The sequence below is a fragment of the Micromys minutus genome (genome assembly GCF_963924665.1).
Source record: "Micromys minutus genome assembly, chromosome: 2".
Classification (NCBI taxonomy): Eukaryota; Metazoa; Chordata; class Mammalia; order Rodentia; family Muridae; genus Micromys; species Micromys minutus.
In genome coordinates, this window is record NC_137971.1 from 75,808,944 (window position 1) to 75,826,243 (window position 17,300).

The 17,300-nt window shown below is 42.5% G+C and overlaps 1 protein-coding gene across 5 annotated transcripts in view; it reads right to left on the reverse strand.

Moving 5' to 3' along the window:
• METTL9 (methyltransferase 9, His-X-His N1(pi)-histidine) overlaps positions 1 to 15,417 on the reverse strand; it is a 40,092-nt gene extending 24,675 nt beyond the window's left edge. For 3 of the 5 annotated variants that reach the window (XM_080912700.1, XM_080912698.1, XM_080912697.1), the window contains exons 1-2: positions 15,056 to 15,417; positions 3,026 to 3,216 (exon numbers count right to left, since the gene is read on the reverse strand). In XM_080912700.1, coding sequence (XP_080768826.1) covers positions 3,026 to 3,216; positions 15,056 to 15,220 — 356 coding nt within the window. In that variant the 5' untranslated portion in view covers positions 15,221 to 15,417. The remainder of the gene's footprint in view (positions 1 to 3,025; positions 3,217 to 15,055) is intronic. The other 2 variants (XM_080912699.1, XM_080912701.1) reach the window with 2 other exon arrangements.
• Between the last annotated feature and the right edge of the window lie 1,883 nt (positions 15,418 to 17,300).

The following is a 17,300-nucleotide window of genomic DNA, read 5'->3' on the forward strand; positions in this document are numbered from 1 at the left end:
AAGCAAGCACATGGACGAAAAGGGACTGTGGTTGCTGAAATAGACATATAAAATCCATGCAGGATCCAATCAAGTAGAAGGGCTCCAGATAGCCTGATGCTGACTTCATGTTCAGATCTAAAATAAGCCACAAAATATTTTGCTGAAAACTTTCCAAGCTATATAAAACATGTTTTCCAAGCCATCTCCTTGGGATGTGAAGAACCCTGACCTAATACTATAAAATTATAGGGCTGAGGGTCACCTGAGGTCAGAGCCCACGAAGTTAACTCACCAAAGTGCACATTTAAAGGCACAAAAAAGAAATGAGGAAAACACTATCTGCAAAGAACATGGGCAATGGGGACTCCATAAAGAGTCAAAATCTACAAGCCCAGTTAGTTAACCAAAAACAACTTTGCCCTTCAAAAAGTTCAGCGAGACATGAAAAGCTAAACTTTCTACAATGTTAGCTTGCACAACAGAATCAAACACAGAGTACATATGAAGACACAGTCCTAATATGATGTCAAGGTTTGGGAAACACACTCTATATAGGCAGAATGGTCTCCACTGCCTCTAGTCCTTTTATCATCCTGGGTTCTCTAGTCAAGTCTCTTTAGACCTAAGTCTACAGAGGAAGTGTGTCTCTTTCTTATGCAATAAGGTAAACAAAGCTATCAAGTCTCTCCAAGGATATAGCTTAATGGTAAATAGAAGTCCTTGCCTCAATTATGCCAGGCATTAAATTCCCAGTACCACCTAATTTTTAAAAAAGAAAAAAATATTTTTAAACCAGAGGTGGTGGCACATGTCTGTTATCCCAGCAATCAGGAGGTAGAGGCAGGAGGGCTGCCACAAATTCAAGATCAGCCAAAGACACATAGCAAGACCCTAAATAAAAAACAAAATCAAAGAATAAAAAACAACTCACTTTACTTGACCTTCTTTCTTCCAGGAAGAAATTTGATAAAGTATCTCAACTCAAGAAGGTTTCATGGTAACTATGTAGTTATTTCTATTGTAGTCAGTAGCACTACATAGTAGAAAATATTTGTGTTCAAAACTGAGTTCTGAGTTGAGAATATGGCAAGAAGGAAGGCAGACAGAAGGACTATTATTTAACAGGAGAGGAGAGGCAGTGAGATGGCTCAGTGGACAGAGGTACCATATCTGACTACCTAAATTCAACCTCAACCCACATGGTAGGAGAAAACCAATCCCCCCAATTTGTCCACTGCCTTCAACTGGTATGTCCTGGCATATACACAGGTACATGCACCCACACACATGCATACACACACATACACATACACACACACACACACACACACACACACACACACACACACACACACAGGCTCACATACAATAAAAAAAGTAGAATGAGCAAGGCAGACAGTATGCAAGAGGTGTATATCACTGAGTTCAGGAAAACAGGAGTTTGAGGCCAATTTGGGCAACATATCAAGGCTCCATCAAAACAGAAGGGTAGAGGCAGAAGAATTATAAGGGAAGCCAACAGTACTTACTAATTATATTGCCTCTTTGATCAAACTACTATATTCTAAAGCAAGGAGTTTTAAGTGGGTTTCCTCCAACAGGTAGAAGAAAAGGGAAGTAATTTAGTTTAGAACTGGCAATCATATAAAGTATTGAATGTAAGTGCTTTCTAAAGAAAAGATTCCTACCTTTTATTACTCAGAGGCAGAGAACCCACCCTCATAAAGAATCTCTGCCGGAGTGACTCACCTGATTTCTAAAGAATGAATGGCAAAGAACAGAAATTCAAGACAACCAATTTTGGGAATAAAACATCAACCTAAATTGTATAAACCCAATTCCCAATACAAAATAACAAATGTTTGCTCAAGCAAACATAAGCCAAGCTCATTTAAACAAGGATGGAAATCAAGTAAGCAATCTTGAGGGTTGGCTTATGGTGCCTGAAAACATATTTAAGGGCCAGATGACAAACTGGAGATCCAGACATTTAGCAAAAACTTGATTTCAAACCTCAAGGGGAAAGAAAAAAAAGAGCACAAGGAGGCCTGTTAAGCATCATGACTGGTTGCCAAAATTTGGCTTTCTCCGTTCTAGGCCTTGCATATGTTTAAAAATTCAACTAAGAAGTAATAAATAATATTTATAAAGTATTTTCTGTAGGTATATGAAGGAACTACTCTCAGGGGAGAGAATTCTACACTAAAGTTACAAACTTCCTAGTGAGCATTCCTAGACATTATGTTAAAAGTACTAGACCCTTCAAAACAAGTTGTTACCTACTGTTGGGATAAATAATCCGATCCCCCCCCCCCAAAAAAAAACCCTAACCAGTAGGATGTGAGCCTAAGGCAAGGCCTTCCCCTTTAGCATAAGAATCTCCACTTGAAGGGTTACTCTCAAGTCTTTGCTACTCCAAAGCCCACAGCTCACAGCCTGCTACCAGGAATTAGGTAAAAACTGCAGACCTTTGTTGCCTGTTGCAGTGGTGGCTGTGCACACCTTTGATCTCAATACTCTGGGGTGGATCTCTGTGAGTTTGTGCCAGCTACACAGAGAAGCCCTATCTTGGAAAACAAAACAAAAACAAACAAACAAAACCCCTCAGCTCAGCTGGGTGGAGTGGTACACTTGTGGGTACATGGATTTCTAGGAGTTTGAAGCCAGCCTGGTGAGGCCCTGTCATAAAATACAAAACAACAAAAAACAGACCCTCAGAACCAGCCAACTCATAATCTATCTTTTAATAGCATCTCCTGGTGGTTCCATGTACTTCAGAGCAGGAAATGCACTAAATGAAGTCTCTGACCACAGAAATATAGGCTATTTAAGCTACTTGCAAGGTTGCAGTGAATTTTAAAAGTCTAAGTACACAGAGCTCCAACAGTGAGCCTTCTGTCAAGGGTTTTGACAGTACAAATGCTGGAGCTGACGTGGCACCTACAACAAGGCCCCATTCCTCTTCTCTTTTTTAAGCCTAAGAATAAAAATAAATAAATAAAAAATCGGGGAGGTGGGAGTGGGGGTTCTCATATTCACTTACCCATTAATAGATGTTCTAGACATAAACAGGCTAAAAACAGATGATACAAAAGAATGATAGAGTTGGATAAATAGCCAGCCAGATTTCTCAATGCTGTTGTTTAAGAAGATCTGTGTTCCTTGGTCAAGATAACTCTGAACAAAGACAGACTGAAGTGATTCGCATAATTTCTCTCTGTTGCACACATACCACTAGGAAAGAAAGAAAAAGATTAAACATAGTTGATGTAATACCTAAGAAATGTAACAAAAAAAAAACAGAATTCAAATATAATCTAAGATCTTCTAATGTAATTTCACAACTCTGAGGCCAATCAACATCTTTTCTGCCCATGTGACCCAACAAGTACACAATTCTTCCTCAGGCATGACCTCTCACTTCATTCTCATCACCCAGCTCTCTAGGTGGGTGGGGGTAGGGAGGCTTTTCTGGCCATGCAACACAGCAGGTAACAGAACCAGATCCTCAGCCCAGGTCTTAGAAGCCTAACCCAAGGCTTCACTCACAACAGTCAAGTCAAAATACCTTCCCTAGCTGAGATTTACCCAGCATCACAAAGCTAACAGCTAGTATCATAGTGTTTAAATAAAATGTCACATAAACCAATAATACACCTCAAAACCACCAGCCAAATCAGCAGCAGAATGAGCAAGAATGAATTGGTACTATGGAAAATACACCAAGTTGCCTGTCTTCTTCAGAGGTATAAGGGAAAGAGACCTTTGGACATCTTAGGGATCTGCTTTAGCAACATGCTCACCAGCAACCCAGAGGCAGGGAAAGCTGAAGAAAGCTGAAGCCTTGAGTTCACTCTGCAGTCTAGACCAACAGTAACAGAAGATTTCTAGGAATAGGCTCTAGCAAGAACATATTTTTTAAAACAAAGCTCCACAACTACAGATAAAGTTAACCTAGTAGATTCATGGCTCAGTGGTTAAGAGCACTGGCTGACCTTGCGAAGGACCCAGATTAGTTTTCGAGCACCCACACAGCACCTCACAACCATCTGTAACTCCAGTTTTAGGAGATCCAATGCCCTCCTCTGTCCTCCATGGGTACTAAATGCACATGATCGTGTATATACATGCAAGCAAAACACTCATACACATAAAATAAAAATAATTTATTTCATTCATTCATTTATTTAGCTCACTTCCCAATGCATTTCCCATTAGTGTAGCAGAAAAGTGAAAAGCATGGCAGCTTCAGTGTCAGACCCACGAGGAAGTCCTGGCTCTATAACTCCTATGTGAGTTCAGACAAGCAAGAGCTCAGACTATCACTCCTTAGCAGACAAGTTTGATGCTACCAGTACCTATCTTGGTAGAGTAGAGAATTAAACAAAATAATACAGGCAACTCCTCAGCACAGCACAAAGCATACAGTGAGACACCTGTGGCGGTTAGCAGTAATGGTTCCATTAACACAGTCAGATAACAAGCAGCCCATTAAATACAATGGAATCACTCAATGCATTATTTGTTAGGAAAATACTAATTTTTCCAAGTAAGGACTCTGTCAGTCAAGGGACTTGTTTAACCTTGATAAACCTGGCCATTTACCAACAGTAAGTGTCCCAAAACTTCCTGCACAATTAATGAAGCAATTTTACAGTCAACCTATGCTTACTAAATGCTGAGTGCAATCAATCTTCCTGACGCTGGCTTTAAAAGAAACCAACTATAAGCCAGCAAAAACACGCAAAAGATCACAATAAATGTCAATGACTCATCCTTTATACACCCTATGTATCCCAAACTGAACGCTACTTTGTACTAACCTGCTGTTTAACCACCATTACCAAAACTGCCTGGACTTTACCTAGAACTCCTTGTTGCCTCTACCCTATAGTGACAAACTATAAGATGGCTTAACCTCATAGTCTCTTGCTTAATCATTTACTAATCCTTAAAACTTACTGAGCCTGAAGCTATGCCCCAGTACAGCTCATAAACCATTTTTATTATACTCATGACCTTGTGTACATTCTGAACTGAGTTACAAACACACACACACACACACACACACACACACACACACACACACACACACAATACTCTGAAATGGCTAAAGTTGAAACCCAGTACCTTGCTAACAGGAAATCAAGAGCATTCTATTAATATGAACAAGAAGTCATCCATCTGAAAACCAGGGGTAGATGGACAACAAGAATAATAATAGATTCTGACTTCCAGAAGTAAGCAACAAGTGGCATCAGTAACTGCTATGATTTATTGTTTTTAAGCACCAAGGGAAAGCCCCTCAATTTTAATAGCATATTTCTCCATTCATAAATACTAACACATGTGGTTGAACTTCTGCCACAGTTCTCTGGGATGTCTGAATAAAAATGGCCTCCATAGGCTCTTCTATTTGAATGCTTAATTGCCAGGGAGGCGCACTATTTTAAAGGATTAGAAGGACTAGGTGTGACCTTGCAGAAATGGAAAAGTGTATCTCTGGGGGTGGGCTCTGAGGTTTCAAAAGCCCATGCCTGGCCATCCCTCTCTCAGCCTGCAGATCGGTTTATAACTCTCAGCTACTGATAATGTGCCTGCCTGCCGCCATGCTCCCTGCCATGATAATAGTGGACTAACCTCTGAAACTGTAAACAAGCCCTTAAATATTTTTTTTATAATAGTTGCCTTGGCTGTGTTGTCTCTTCACAGCAACAGAACAGTGACAGAAGTTGATTAGGGAATGGAATATGCTGCAGAATAAAAAGGAGTAAAGGAGTAAAAGGTTTCCATGTCCCTCCTGACCAGTTATGTGATACAAGCCTCAAGTCCACAACAGCATTAATCATCACTACCAAAAAGCAGAAACCAAACTGTCAACCAACTGATGAGTAAAAAAGGTGTGGTGAATGCATACAAGAGAACAGTGCTCAAACAGGCCTTGGGCGAAGAGACAGTAGGGACTGGCTACTAATAAACATGTATTAGTGACGCACAACTCTGAAGATATTAAAATCTATCAAATTATACATTTTGATTTTTTATGGGGACCATGGAGATGTCTCAGTTGGTAAAGTGTTTGCCATGCAAACATGAGGGCCTTAACTCAATGTCCAGAGCCATGTAAATGAAGAAGCCAGGCATGTGGTATTAAATTTATAGGCCAGTGCTGGAAAGGTAGAGAAAGATGAAGTCCTAGGGCTTCCTGAACAGCCAGCCTCACCATACCTATCTGGCACGTTCCAGGCCAGTGACAAAGTGGACAGCTCCTGAGAAATGACAACTGAAGCTATTCTGAGTACACTCACAAACATGCACACACATACAGCCACACTGTTTTCATAGTAAACACACCTACATGTGGTGGGCAGTTGGATCCTATAGAAATTAAGCACTTTGAAAACACAAGTGACCCATCAAACCTCTTAGCATGTGAAATTTAGTAATATATAACAATATACTAACTGTCAGAGTGCTCACCATGGTTTCGAAAGGCTTTACCTCACAGCATGTACCGCCCTGACCTGACCCTGGACCCTTTCTCTCTCCTAAAGGCTCCTTTCCCATGGCTATTTCACATGCTGTTTGTTCTGCCCACTGTGCTCCCTCCTGGTTAGTACAGCCCCAATAAAGCATTTCCTCAGTTTCCCTGAAGTTCCAGAGTAGCTTAGGGTTCCCTGTACTAAGCCCCCCACCTCATACAACCCATGTATCTCCTTGGCAACATATATGCCAGCTGAATAGTGACTACACAATTACATGTTTGGCATCTATCCTCACAGACTGAAAGATTCATAAAGACTAGGAAAATTCATAAAGACTTGGTAGAGAAAGACATGATTTGTCTCTGGCTCTCAAAAGAATCACTGCTAAGACCTGAAGGAGGTTTAAATGGGTAGAATCTGCCATCTTTAACAAACTCATGGAGGAAACAAGGATAACCACAGAGATCCTGTCACTGGCTTGTCAGATTCTCAAACTCCAGGGTTCCTACAAGGCCTTGCTTAACTCTAACTTTGCAAACAGTGGTTAAAGATATCTACCTATCACAAAACTGCATTACCATGCAGAACAAACATGAAGAGACAGCAAGCACCAGGCACCTGGCAGATCTTATGTTGCAATTATACCACATAACTTCTTGGGTTCGGTTTTTGACAGGGTCTTACCCTGTAGCCCAGGCTGATTTGATTAGGAGCTCACTATGGAGGTTTGACTAAAGCTGATCGTCCTGCTTCAGCCTCCCAGGTACTAGAAGTACAGGCATGAGGTACTTCATATGGGTTAAGCCTCTTTTTTTAAACAGAGAGGCCATCTGACTCTGAGTACCTTCAGCTGGCTCCAGAGTCTATTTGTGCAACTATATACACCAAGAGCATCTTTTAAAGGATTCTTGCTTCACTCTATTCAGTTCTGCTTGAAAACAAAATAGGGCTATTCTCCAATGAAACAGGTCTAGACACATTTGAGGAAAAATAATCCAGTCTAGACAATGAATTCCCACAGGACAGAGTTTCTCAATCTTGGGGTTGAAAATCCTTTGTCATCAATTACCTTTACTTATCAGATGCTGGTAACACCATCCCAAGTGCACAAATTGTCCCTGGTGATCGAGCAACTGCTACTGCTTGAGAATCTATATGAAAAATTAGATTTAGCCAGTAGTGTTTCCTAAGTATCTTGGCTTAACTCTGGTCTGAGACTGCTACTGATTATATCAAAGGAATGACTCATTGGTCTCAGGGAATTTGGACTCCAGAAGGGAAAATATCTGAACCCAAAGAAACAGTAACAGTGAGACTATGATCTGGTTAGAGCCTCAATAAGCAAATCTGCTCAGAATCCCACACAAGAGACAATCAGTGCTGCGTACAGTGGGTGGTTCCCCTGTAGTCACTGCTCTGCTTAATTTAACCAGGCTTAAATGAAAGCTCAACAGCTCACAGCACCAGGTAAAGCTGCCTATAGACTTTCCAGCAGAGAAGTTCTTTGAATGAATGATCCTCAAAGGCTACAGAGACAAGGGTGCACTGGGCAAGAGCAAAATACTACACTTACTAAATTTCCTGTTGGAAAAGCCCTTAGAGCTAGGCACCAGTGCCACACTGGGCCAGCTCTTCAGCTGGAGACAACAGTGTCTAAAAAAGCATCTTAATGACTTCACTATCATTCTCTTTTAAGTCTGTAAACTTATTAACTAAGTAAACTTTGAAATCCAACCAACCTACCAATGCTAAGCACAGTGGGCTGTGATAAACACCTTTTAAAACTATAGTACCTACCAATATTGTACACAAGCCTCCAAGGACAGTAATAACTAGACAAACAGTAAAGAGCCAAATGGGGCGGGTAACAGTAGTATGGCAGTGTCTCTGACAATATTACTAAGTCAAGGTAATGGAACATGAAGTCACATTGTCTATCAAAACTCCTTCATGGGCTGGACACTGGCTCAGTGGGTAAGAACATTTGCTAGGTAAACATCAGAACCTGAGTTGAAATCCGAAACACACACATAAAAAGACAGGCATGATATAATGACACTATTATCCCAGTGTCAGAGGGTGGGAACACATGGATTCTGGAAGCTTGCTGGCCAGGCTGCCTAGCCAAAACCATTAGTTTGTGGTTTAGTGACAGAGCCTGTCTATCTCAAGCAAATAAAACAGAGAGCTATAGAGGATGCCCAATGTCCTCTTTTAGCCTCCACAACTGCACCTGCACAGGGACTGCATAAAATACACACATGCATACACACACAAGATAAAAACTTTACCAGTCACATGAGCACTTCTTAATGTCTGTCTAACCTTGGTTGACGAGTCACTTTTAGAGTGAAAGAAATGCAACTCTTCTATGAAACCACAGCTGACTGCCAAAGGCTGAGACACAGTTAAAAGTTTCTTTAATGTTATTTTTACAGCTTCACCACCAGTCAACCATATGTTGCACAACGAATAGACTTTTCTTTCAAAACACAAATACAACAGAATTAAGCACACCAGTAGACTTGAAACTTGTAAACACAGCTTATTGACCTTACATAGTATGACATAATAGTCTTTACCCCGTATTTCTGCTACAGAGCTCCTAAAACTTCGGGAAAACCTTCGAGGTGATAACAATGTCTTTAGGGGACCAGAGAGATGGCTCGGGAGTTAAGAGCACTTACTGCACTTCCAGAGAAGCAGGGCTTGATTCCCAGAACCTACAAGGTGGCTCACAACCAGTTTAGGGCATCCAATGCCCTCTTCTGGCCTCCTTGGGAACTAGGTATGCATATGGTGCCCACACATGCACTCATACACATAAAATAAACATAAATCTTTTTTAAAATTAAGAAGAATGTTTTTTGTTTGTAAATGATTTCCAAAGTGGAAAGAAAGAAAAGTTATGACTAGAAAGCTGGAACTTTCTGCCCTATCCTATGTACCTAAGAACAGGGAAAAAAACTAAAGATTGAGATTGGTCATCTATGGCCAATAACTCAATCCATTATGCCTAACCTGGGAATCATTATAGCAAATTATGCAACCTAGGGGGTGGGGTTGCAGAAACCTCTGAACATTGAGCCAAGCTGAGGAAAGGTGATGACAGCCTGGGGACCTGGAACTTGCTGCTGGCCTCTGAAGTGGCAATCCTGGGAGGACTCAGCCCTAAAACCTGTGACTTAAGCCTTGACCCCTGTCTTGTTGCTTTAAGCTTTACCAAAGCATGGTCAGACTGAATAGCCAGAACGTCAAGTGGTGGTCCTACCACTGTCTAACCACAAGCCACAAATCATTGACTACTTTATATACACTACCCTGATTTTAGTACCTGCACGGAGGCCCACTGGAGTGGGTGCAATTTTCTATTAAGAAGGCAAGTCCACTTTCATACAGCCTTCAGAGAACACATGGTTCCTAGAAAGAGCTACATGAAGTAATGGGAAATGTTTGGCCCTTTGACGGAGACAAAGCTGGATTCAAACCCAACTCTACCCAACAACTGACTCTGCCCTTTCACGAGTCTTTTGTAGCTCAATCTTCAATCTGTAAAGTGGGTGTGGCACCACCTATGAAGAGCTATTACAAGGACTAAAAATCATAACTTAAAATGCAGGTGCACAATAAAAGCCTAGTAACATAGTTCATATGTCAAAGCCTAGTTCATATGTCAAAAGAAAAAGGCTGAATGATCTGAAAAACAAAACAAGACTAGTTCAAGGAGACCAGTCTGGGCACCCGAGTCATTCTCAGGAAAAGGGGGAGGGGGAAGAGTACCCATAAATTTAATGACTAAGCACAGTCGTTCCAATTAAAGAGGTGGTTAGAAAAAGCCCATGAACTATAAACTTGGAAGTTAAGTACTCAAAAATTCCCTTCCCAGATTCTACAGTATAATCTAAGCAGTTTCACATTTCATGACTGCCATGGTTTTGTTTGTTTTTTACCTAAAGAAAGCTCAGGAGTAAAACTAGTTTGTAGTTTTACTTAACATTTTTCTAGAAAACTGTAGCAAGTCAGTATCTCTTTACTTGAGATGTGTAATGGAGCCTTAGCCAGAATTAGGATTTCTCCAAGATACATCAACAATGAGTCAAAGAAGCTAGCCCCCAAAGCCCTGGCCCATGCACTAGGAGAAAGACTTAGCACCCAATTCTGGTAATTTAGGCCCATAATTCAATACACATATGGATTCCCAGCTTTTGGTGCAGCTTTTCTATAAATTACAACACTTGGCAAGACAAGAGTGCGGATTTCCCTCTCTCCAGTACTGGCCAAAACTTGTAAATAATCCTATGTCCTTCTATCAATTTCTATATCCAGGTTTCTGTACAGTATAAACATTAGATTTCAGTAACAAGCCACACAATGAAAGGTGTCCTCCTATTCATAGTGAAGAACCATTTATACAGATTACAACAAGTTGTTTTAGTTTTAACTTAATAAAGATGTAACTGGCGGTCCTCATTCCAAATGTTCACTCATGGTTAGTATTTTATAATCCTAAGACTTTAACAAAACTTATGATGGGCCAACCAACACCTTTTAGTAGAGGTTACAGGGTCCTCTAGAACATTTTCAAAGGGCAACATGATGACCCATGGCACATTCAGGGAAGGAAGTGATCTTAGTGTTCATCTGCACAGGGTACAAAGAAGAAAGAAACCGTCTCCAGAGTCTTTAGTATTCAGTTGAAAAGGCTTCCAGACTAGAAGGCAGAGACACCAATCCATCACAGTCTGTCTGGCTAGCTGGTTGGCACCCTGAAGCATGGTTAACTCATGCCTGACTTCTGCCAATCTCACAAAGTAAATGAGAAATAAAAGGACAGGAAACTCAATCTGTCCTTTAGTACATTTGACTCCAACTCTGACATTCAAGTATTTTTTTAATTTAGAAATATATATATTCCAATTCTACAATGAATCCACAGCACATTCAAAGCGTATATAAGAAGGTAAAAATAATAATGAATACCAGGTATACACATAACTTGCAGTTTTAAGTGACCTCTAAATAATTCCAGTTATTAAATGATATATGTGGAAAAAAATTGAAATTTTTCACCTGAGGAAACAGCAATGGTTCGGTGCCAGCACGTTTTATAACAACCTTTCGATCCATCAATTGAGAGGCTGTGGATGACTGTTATTACCAAGAATCTAGTAACTGGAGTCTTGAGGAGCCTTTCAAGTTTCAATGGCTCCATAATAGCTCCTTAACTGTAAGCACTACATCCAAAGGTGGTGTGCTGTTCTGTTTGTGTTCTGTGGACTGACAATGAGTGACATCCAGCTCTTGCCACTCTCTCCAAGTGAGTCCGTCCTCCCATCCTGCCACTGAGAATGCACAGGTGACCAATGACGCTGGGAATTTTCTCTTGAGGAGAATAAACAGACTTTAAAGAGCTATATATTTTTAAAAGACCAGAGAAAATACTGTTGGTCACTGATTACTCAACTCTTATGTCTTCACCCTGCACACACACTCAGTGGTACAGACCATAGCTGAACCAATGTGGTGACTGTTTCAACAAAAACTCTGACACTTGAATTTCATGTGAAATTCTCATGTTACAAAACATTATTTTCCACACCCACTGTTAACCATTTAAAAACATGAGACTTCTTATTTCACAGGCTACTCAAGTCAGTGAGACTCGTTTGGCCTGCTGGTCATGCCCCTTTCTCCAAAAGAAGCCCTTGCTTCTTACCAAGGTAAAGCTTAATTCAGTTCCGAAGTTAGTAAACTGGACTGAGGTACTCAGCCCTTAGCTTAACTTGAGCCTTGATGTCTAGCTCTAACTACTTCACAGCAATTTTTAATGAGTAAACATTACCCCAAATCTTTCTTTTAACCAAAGAACCCTGCACCATAAGTCCTTCATAAAACACTACCAAAAAACCTGTGCTTAAGTATGGTTTAGCCCATAATTCTTCTTTCATGAAACTCCAAAAGAACCAGATGCGGCTGGCCTTGGAACCCACACACCCAAATGAACACCAGAAAACCTCTATAAAACTATTAATTTGAAAAGGGGAAGCCATTAAAGCTACTTCACAAGCAAGTTATGCAGCAAACCAGGATTCTAGAATATAAAAAAATAAACCATACACTCTGCTGGAGTGCAGAAGGGAAGGACAGTCAGTCTCCCACCCTGCGTTAGTTCATGGTGGCTTCTAGGCACATACTTCTGTCGTCCTGGTCATTTTCATCTTTACTCACAGACACTTATTTTAGTAACAAATATATTCACCTCAAACATGATGTCTGGCAGAGTATAGTGAGTGATGCACACTTAAAATAACCCCGGTACTCAGGAGGCCAAAGTAGAAGGATTCTGAATCTGAGATCATCCTCAACTACACAAACCCTGTATCAAAAAACTAAGGGTAGCCAGGTGGTACATGCCTTTAATCCTAGCACACATGAGGCAGAAGCAGGCAGATCTCTGAGTTCAGTATCAGCCTCATCTACAGATTGAGTTCCAGGACAGCCAGGGCTACACAGAGAAACACTATCCAGAAAAAAATAAAATAAGCAAGCAGCCAAAGAACAAGCCAGACATGGTCAGGGAACACCTGTAATCCTAGCATTCTGGAAACTGAGGCAGGAAGATTGAGTTCAAAGCCAACCTGGACTACATAGCAGTACTAGGACAGCCAGAACTACAAGGCCCTGTCTCAAAATTACAGACAGACAGACAGGCTGGCTGACTGACTGACTATGGATGTGGCTCAGTGGTACAGTACTTGCCTAGCACGTACAGGTCCTGAGTTTGACCCTCAGCAGCACAGAAATAAATGTATGCAGTTAGAAATGCTCTCCACTGGGAATCACTGATAGTGCCCACTGCCATCATTCTTCCTGGGCCCTACGGTAACCAATTTTTCAGCTTTTAAAATAAGTTCAATTTTAAAAGATTTTTTAAAAATGTTGTGTGTGTATATACGTGCACACACCCGTGTGCTGAAGAAGTCCAGAGAGATCCAATCCTGCAGGAGGTGGAGTGAAGAGTTGTGAGCTGTCTGATGTGGGTACTGAAAATTGGACAGCACATTCTCTTAACTACCGAGCCATCCCATAAGCACAATTTTTATGAGCACTTAAATCAAGACATTGCAGTAACCACAAGTGTTATCATAAATACCAACAACGGGGAGACTCGACCATAATTCCTCATCATAGGGAATAATCTTTTTATTTTCTATCCACTCCTTGTTAAACTCAGCATTTCCAAGTCCTTGTTCCACATGGGCATGAGGCATCTGATCCTGTATAATTAACAGTGTAGTACTTCAGAGTTGTCTCTATGACACTGAGCCAACATAAAATAAGCATGGTGTACAGCTTAAGGCTGTACACTAAGTTTCTATGCACTCCTAACAATACCACACAAATGGTCATCTAAAACACCGCAATCACTAGGGAATTTAAATAATGTAAATCTAGGATCCATTCCAGAATAGAAAACGAGGTATGAGTATCCATCAAGAGTAGAACAGTTTCCAGGACCTGAGTTTCATCCGAACATCATAAAAAAAAAAAAAAAAAAAAAAAAAAAAACCAGTAAATAGCAAATAAAATCTAAACGCTACTTTTACACATTAAAAAGGTGAGGTCGAAATGACATGAGGAATAATTCCTTACATCTCTCTGTAAAAGCAAGATGTACTAAAGTCGGGCTTTTAGAAGACCAAAGTTTGTCTAAATTCAAAAGCAACTCTTCTGTGACTTCAAGGTTAACCACAAACTACGTATGGTCAAATACGAAATATCTCTTTCTTAATTCAATAGCTGCCCCATGTATATTTAAGTGGTAGAAATAGTTAATAAAAAGACCATCCAACCCCGTTCAACCGGTAGGAACCCCCCCTCCCCCAAGGCTCATAATCCATTCATTAACTACAAGAATTCACAGCTGTAAAGTTCAGATTTTTAAAACCTCTCCTTTTAAAGCTTGCATCATCTTCCTCCTCATTCCAACCTTTCTGGTCAGCTAACTAAACCCAAGTTTAAAGGACACGTCTCATAGGCAGAGGGGGAGGAGGGTTCCTAGGCTGGGCGCCCAGACCTGTCAAACACATTTTTTTAAGTGCTTGGGGAAAATGTCAGCCGAAATGTTCACGAGGCCCAGCTAAACGTCTTTATAACCCTTTGTATATCCAGAGTCGGCTAGACAAAAAGAGACCGGCTTTCGGTTTTGTTCCTCGCGGGGGGGGTCGGGGGTAGAGGAAGGCTAGTCCGGTGATGGCTGGGGCGGGTTTCTGCTCGGGCCCCAGTGCCAGCCCGGTACTCCGCCCCAAAGTTGCTCCCGTCCCGAGGCCGGGCGCGGACGCCGCCGACGGCTTGGGAACAATGCAGGGCTTCGGGGAGCCCACACTGGGGCCTGGGGAGCCAGGCAGCAAAGGCTGTCCCCGGCCCGCGCCGCCAAACAAAAGGCGCCGCGGGGCCAGCGCCCGGGCCCGGAAAAGTTTGTGAGAGGCCGGGGCCGAGGCCCGCGCGCGCCGCCCCGCACAATGGCCCGGCCGAGCGCGGGAAGGCCGAGCGCCACGCCCCCGCTCCGCAGGGCCGCGGCCCAGTACCTGGTGCGTGTCCTTCCCGCCGCCCGCGGCCGCCGCTGGCCCGCCAGGGCCGCTCGTCATGTTCACGTACAGGGAGCGGGAGAGCGGGCTCCGCAGCGTCCACATCCTCCGCGCCAGCCACACGGACGCCAGGCTCAGGCACAGCCAGCCCGCCAACAGTCTCATCGGGGGGCCGCGGCCGCCAGCTCGGATCACCGCCGGGCCCAAGCCCAGGAGGAGGAGGAGCCGCCGCCTCCGGCCACCGTCGTCGCCGCCCGAGCTCGAGCCATCGCCGCCAAGTCGCCCGTGCAGCCCCCTTCGGGGCCGAGGCGGGGGGTGGGAGGAGCGGCGGGCGCGCGGCCTTCTCACGTCCCCCGAGGGCCCTTCCTGGCGCGGAACGCCAACGACTCCAGCTCCGGTTTCCACCCGGTGGACGTACAAACGCAGGAGGGGCGTTCTCCCTGCCCAATGAGCGGAGGCGGAGAGGCCCGGGAGGTGGAAGAAAGGGCGTGCACGTGCTCCGTGGCTCCGCCTGGACTCATAATGGCGGAAGATCGGGGGAGGCTTCCTAAAGGGATTATGGGAGTCTTGCGGCTCCGAGGAGGGGCCTGCAGGACTTCCGGTCTTTCCTTTCCTTAGTAGTAACTACCCTGCGGGCCCCTCGACTACACGTTTGACCTAAATGTTCACACTGACTCGAGGAAGAAGTGACCTCATCCCTTTCCCCAGTCCTGACACACTCAGACCCAGGGTTATTGGATAGGCCAGCGCTGCCCTTCTTGCTACAGTCTTGATTGTCTATTTAATAATTTTCATCTGGGGTCAGTGAACCTGACTCCCAACTCCAAAAGCCACCCGGTAGCTGAGAAACTAGGGGGCAAGGATCCCACCGCTACTCCCAGCCCCAGCGTTCCCAAGCCTGAGGAGCTGCTGTCACGGGTCTAATGAAGCCCTCATGAATGAAAGCTCTGCCTTTGTTGGAGGCTGATGCTGCTGGAGCGCTCAATGAAATGTGATGGAAAATAGCTCCTGCTCGACAACAAAGGCCACAAGTTAGCCCTGGCTGCCATGTTTCCTTGAGTTGGACCAGGCATTCTTAAAATAAGCTTGATCTGGGAAGATTTAGCCATATGTTTCTTAGATCATTTATAGCAGGAAGCCCAATGTTTCTAAACTGAGGGTCATAAGGAGTTCCTGTGTCTCAACTTCCTGTTGCTACTAAGCTACAAATAGAGAATGACATATTTCCTAGCCCAGCTACTCACACCTCCCTAGGTTTATTAGAACATAATTTTCATTTGACAGCACCAACAGTCCTGTACATTAACTTTAATATAAAACAAATCTTTACATAAATTTCATCACACTACAGTAAAGAGATTTCCATTTATGAAATAGTGACCCATAGATGAGAAATGTCATTCTTTACCACAAACTCTTTAGGTATTAAAGAATCTCTGTCTTCTCTCCTTTATAAGAATATTTTTTTACCTAATGTGCATAAAATATAACAAAATACTTTATATCCTCTCATTCTGGTATATTCCCTGACATCTCCCTGTTGGCTATAAAACCAAATACTATACCTTACTAAATTGTGCTCAACTTTCTAGAAGTACATACTTAAAGGAAGCTGTAATAGTGAGTGCAAATGACTATTATGTCACCTCTTTGAGTTCCAATAAAGCTCTTCTGTACCAAACCAGAGTCGTCATTTTTTTTAAAATAAAAAGGAGATGTAAGGCAACAAGAGTGCATAACCAGGCATATTTCATTTCTAAAGAAAAAGAATACAGAAAGCTGTACCCTAACTATAGATTAAGCTTGCTTAATCACAGCTCCAAGACCTTAAAATGTCCTCTAAACAAGAAGCAAAGATACATCTGATAGGATCTGAAGAATTTGGGGTCAACTGACAGCTAAAAAGGCTACCAAATTTCGCTTTATGCCTGAGCAGCTCATATAGAAAAAAAAAATTACCCTCACATTCAAACTACTCTGTAATCACAAACTACTTGTGTAGGTGTGATTTACATTTAGGAAGCACAGGAAGAAAGCAAAGCACAGCATAAGCAAATAAGCAAATATGATAGCAAACCTTTTCATAGAGGGTAGTATCCCAGCTCCTGGCTGTTTGATCCATCCAAGAAGCCTGGCCGTCTCTCAGCCCCCTGAATACAAATCGGGAGAAAGGAAAGATGCAAGAGTAAATATACTAAACAGAAGTTCAGATTGCCCTACTAGAATGTCACTACTGCACATTAAA